The sequence below is a fragment of the Aegilops tauschii genome, chromosome 7 (assembly GCF_002575655.3).
Source record: "Aegilops tauschii subsp. strangulata cultivar AL8/78 chromosome 7, Aet v6.0, whole genome shotgun sequence".
Lineage (NCBI taxonomy): Eukaryota > Viridiplantae > Streptophyta > Magnoliopsida > Poales > Poaceae > Aegilops > Aegilops tauschii.
Window position 1 is genome coordinate 472212528 of NC_053041.3, and position 5113 is coordinate 472217640.

General features: G+C 50.7%; 1 protein-coding gene across 2 annotated transcripts; it reads right to left on the reverse strand.

Annotated features, from left to right (window-relative positions):
- Window positions 1-1240: 1240 nt before the first annotated feature.
- LOC109770146 (zinc transporter 10) lies at window positions 1241-4311 on the reverse strand. 2 transcript variants are annotated; one of them, XM_020328859.3, is made up of 5 exons: window positions 3691-4311; window positions 3455-3509; window positions 2619-3343; window positions 2064-2213; window positions 1241-1946 (listed from the first exon to the last, which is right to left on the reverse strand). In XM_020328859.3, the coding sequence occupies exons 1-5, from the start codon at window positions 3703-3705 to the stop codon at window positions 1641-1643; spliced, it is 1251 nt and encodes a 416-aa protein (XP_020184448.1). In that variant the 5' UTR covers window positions 3706-4311; the 3' UTR covers window positions 1241-1640. The 2 variants fall into 2 exon arrangements, with proteins under 2 accessions (XP_020184448.1, XP_020184450.1); XM_020328861.3 differs by having other exon boundaries at window positions 2035-2213; window positions 3691-3904.
- Between the last annotated feature and the right edge of the window lie 802 nt (window positions 4312-5113).

The window sequence follows — 5113 nt, forward strand, 5'->3', positions numbered from 1 at the left end:
ATAGTCGACAATTCAACTTTTGCATCAGAAATTATAGCGGGTGTTTTAGTTCTACATCTGTTATCTGCTCTTCTACAGTTTAAAGGAGTTCCGTTGCAGCATATTGATGGCACAAGCACTACCTTAAGGAAGATCATGCACACATTACTGCTATTTTCATCACAATAAGCAATTATGCAGGCGAAACTGAATCCATTTTGCGCACTGCCACTCAAAAAACGGCAGATGAGACCCATCCAAGTGTATACCATTTTCCTACCATTCCCGGGTCATGTAGTAAATGTTAGAAACCATCATAGTTAGAAGAATGGGAAGGAAAGAGATAATTTTCACTGAATTTGAGCACCCTAATCAAATGTTCAACTTACGACTCTCAAGTCTTTTCTACTGTAACGCCACTACTGTATCAGAAAATAAGACAAAAGAAAGCCTGAATAACCAGTCCCCTGTAAAGTAATGGTGATAACTTGTACGACCATATTTGTCGGTTGGTGCTAAAAGCAACAGAGAATGGTAAAGGCTGAAAGAATGCAGCAATTTTTATTTTTATTTTGAAAAGTAGTCATCTTATATCTCCAGGAACAATATGCATGTTCTATAAGGATTTATATGTAGCTGGGTTACCTTCGTGCACAAGCTACCTGAATCATATGCTTGCTCACAGGTATCTGCTGGAAACCATACAGATGCACTCTAGGCAAAACCCTCAGATCATAAATCTTACATTTGGCGACAGTATGCGAAATGCCTTCAACAGAGGACATCCGGATATTATATTATACAGCAAACAGCACCAATGATACAATACACATTTTTGCATGAGAGGGAACAAATAAATGATACAATACACATGTGTTGTTCAGTACAAGCATGGGTTACTAGAACTTGAAAAATAGAGACATAGATGAATATATACTGCAGTAGAATCTACCAAAGTCGTTCAGCTCAAGTCATCAGGAGAAATCTACATTATTATAAGTAGAGACATAGATGAATGAACTGCATTTCGACAAAATTAATCGTGGTGTACAAATGATTCCGCAGTCCAGCAACAACAGTATCAACTAACTGCTTCAATTACAAAAAGGATAAAGGATAAATAATTTCTGCTGCAATATCGATGTTCATATGATTGGTATTTAAGTTGAGAAAGATCAGTAACCTTCACTCCATATATACAACCAAAATAGTTCTAACAGGTGCAGCAAAAGAGTCTAGCGTGAGTTCATAACCATCCTCATTTCAAACAGACCTGCCATTGTATTCGAACAGTTGAAACGACTTTCAGAAGATCCACATTGATGTATGTGCAAGATTATACTTGAGAACAGACAAGTCCTCTTATCTAACACCGAGGATGAACTGTACATCTGCAAAGACTGTTGGGACTCAAAAACTCTTTATTCCCTAACTAACTTGTCCCAATTCTTTACCACCAAAATGTACCCCAGAGAGGGGCTTCCTTTTCTGTGACCAAAAGAGGACATTACCCGGCCCAGCACCATGAGAAGATCAAACAAAAGAATGGACAGAGAAAGAAAAAGCCTCCCATCTTACTCAGTTACCGGTAGCTAGGCAACAGGTCGTAGTGCGTTGAACGCCAAGCAGCTTGTCCCAAGCTTCAAGAATACTCACTGGCACTAAGCCCAGATAGCAAGTGATGACATGGCAATAGCCCCGACAAACAAGGCAACGTATGAGCACACTTGCAGCCTCGGATTGCAGCTCATCCTCCGGCTAAGGAAATCAGCAGCAATGAGATCCACTAATGCCATATAGATCAGTATACCAGAAGACATTGAATCCAGAATGCCTTCCACCACCAATGCCCTGGGGCTGTTGGCGTTGTAGAACGATGCGATCCCCGCCCCGACAGTGATCCCAATAGGTGTTGTGATAGCAAAGAAGAAAGCCATCAGGAGTGCAGAGAAATTCTTGAACTGAGCCTGCATTTGTTCATACAGAATGATGAATTGATGCAATTAACATGACGAAGGGCACATGAGTGCTAACTTCAAGTGAGGAACTGCTAACCATAAAGCAGAAATGAAGCGGACATTAACCTCAGAAATGCAGCCACCCAAGGCAAAACCCTCAAAGAACTGGTGGGAGGAGAGGGCAGCAACAAGAGGCTTAATGGTACATGGGCTCTGCGAAACGCCCAAGGATAGCCCGATGATCACCGAATGCGATACAATCCCCATTTCCAAAATCTTGCCAACAATACAGAAAATCACTATTTAGCATACTTTGCAGATTTCCAAACTCAAAACATCTATCACGATAGCACATTTCGAATAGTTTTGCTCATATATATGTTCACTTGTGCTAACATTTTTCAGATATAACTTAGCATAGGAAATTTCACTGGCTGAACTCAAACATGTAAGACCCTAAGCACGTAGTATGTGTTTACATAGCTAACCTGCGTAGAAAGGTAGTAATAATTCGGGGGTTTTGTGAATTTCAAGTTGTCTGATCTTTGGATGACTGGATTTCGTTGGGAGATTGACTTCAACATTATTCGATTCTGAATTTTTAATTCAACGCATAAAAGATGTGACTTAACTAAAAGTTTGTTGCCTTAAGAACTGGCAACAATATTAAATTGCCCGTACCTGCGAGACAACGACATGATGAGCTTGGGACGGCCTCTCGTCGCCCCCATGCCCATGGTCATGGCCATGGCCGTGGGCGTGGGCTTGGGCATGGGCGTCGTACACGGCTCCTCCATCGCACGCGTCATGGCCATGCGCATGGCTATGCTGGTGCGCCGCCGCGTGCGCGCGCATGCCCACGATGTGCATGGCGTCCTGCTTCTCGTCGTCGCCGCTCACCGCTGCGGCAGCGATCCCTGCGAGCGCGCCGTCCTCGAGCAGCGCCGTGGTGTCATCACGCGCGGCCGCGGCGGCGGAGGCCTCCTCGCCGTGCCTGCGCTCGTAGAAGCGGGTGCCGACGAACTCCATGACGAGCGTGCCCAGGGCGGCGAGCATGGCGATGAAGCCCGGGAAGGGGAACCGGCGCCACGGCGTGGCCGGGAGGCACGGGTCCGCGAACTTCTCCTCGGCGTCGTGCATCATGTGCACGAAACCCGTGGCGAGGATGACCCCCGCAGCGAACGCCTTGGCGAGCACGAACGTCCCGCCGCCGGAGGACGCGCCCTCGCCGCCGCCGCCGCCGCCACCGCGCCGCCTCCGGCCGACGAGCGGGATGGCCACGCCGACCGCGCCGGCGATGAGGATGGCGGCGACGGCCACCATCTTGAGCCTGAGCGCGGCCGCCTCGTCGCGGCACTCCTCGTCGTCGCCCGCCCCCTCCTCGCAGCTCGCCGCGGAGACCGACGCTGCCATCGCCGACGACCAAGCGGTGCCCCACCGCGTCAGAATCACGAGCTCCCACGATGGGTTTAGTGAAAATAACCACAAATAACCCCTTAATTAGCACATATATTTACCAGCGAATTGGTGTAGGTGGGTGCGGAGGTAGGGGACGTAGTACGACTCCATCTCCTGCCATTAGAGGAACGGAAGAACCGAACAATTAACAAATTTCGCCTCGCAATTCAGCGCTGCGTAGAACAACGCGGCAGCAAGACGAAGAAGCAGACACAATTCTGAACGCCATCGCTGCCGCTGTGAAGAAGAAGAAGAAAGAAGACTTGAAGAGAGGACGGCAGGGGAAGGCGCTCACCTCGAAGAACGCCATGGCCGCCGCGGACAACAGAATATCCACTCTCCAGAACAGTCGACGGATTATTCGATCCGATTCGAGGAATGAAATTAAACCAATTTATGGGCGGCCGCACCGCGCGGCGCACCTGCATGCGGCGGGGAGCAGACACATGCGTCGCCACGCCACATCGGTGCGCGGGGCCCCCACCACGGAGAGGGTGTCGTCATCCCCACCCCGCCGCCGTCGGTTGGGAGATCTTACGGGCCCCGGCGGGCCAGCGCCGCGGGTGGGCCCGGTCAGGCGTGCGTGCAACTGGGTCCTTCGGGTCCAACCGTCAGTGGGTCGCCATGGAAGGGGCCGGTCAGGCGCGCGGGGTGGCGGGCGTGGGAGCCGTTATCAGTGGCTCGCGTGGGCCGGCATTTCGTTACCGTGGACGCGGGCAAGTGGACGTGGAGGTACGACGATGTCGACACTATGGCGCCCGCGCCCGTGCCGCCGGACGGGCGGTCGTTGTGGGCGGCATGATCTACGCCCGGATTGCCAACTGCGATCTCGCCTTGGCTCTACATGCATTGTCTACGAATCTCACAAACAATAATCTACTGGGAAGAGTTGCGTTGCGTTCGACTAGCTCTTTCCGACGAAAGGTACACTCTCACACGGTTTTTATACGTGAAGCCTCTCAGGAATTCCCAGTTCTAACCTATCAACCGATCGTTTCACTCTCGTCCGTGGCGGCTGGAACCCTAGCCGCCGCCAGGAGAGACCAATCTTCCAGCGGCTCTCCTCCGCCGGCGACCTCGGTCGTCGGTAGTGAGGGGGGTCGCCCACATGTGGATCGATTTTACTCCCTTGTTATTTATCGTCTTGGCTTCGGCGACGACGATGACGACGTTGAATAAAGATTTTTCGGATACTTTTCTGACGAGGTCATCGGTCTTATGGTTGGGGATGGATTTAGGAACTAGTTTGTTCAAGGAAGAATGGTGCGGTGGGGCGGCATCCTCATGGTGGACCTGTGTCCTCGGGCTTCGCCGTTGCGACGGCGTTTGCTCCAGCTTCGACGCGGAGTTTGGGAGGTAGTTCAGGAGCGGATGCAGATTGTGGTCTGCATCGACGACATCTGGAAGACGGAACGTGTGCTGGGTTCGTAGTTCGTGGATGGCAGGTATGGTTTCCTCCTTCGACGTCTTAGTCGTGGTAGAGTGCCAGATCTGGAGTTCGATGGTGTGTCGGGAGTGTTGCCCTGGTCTGATTCGTTCAACGGCAAGGGCTTTACTTTTGGTAAGCCACCTTGGAGGTCCGCAAAGCTGCATATCAGCGATGGAACCGCGTCGAGCTCGGATGAGAAGGTGATCAGTCATTATTTTCTTCGGTGGCTGCTATGGTGGTGCTTGAGGCAGGTGACGGGTGTTGGTGTCAAGCTCAGAGATGTTCTGCT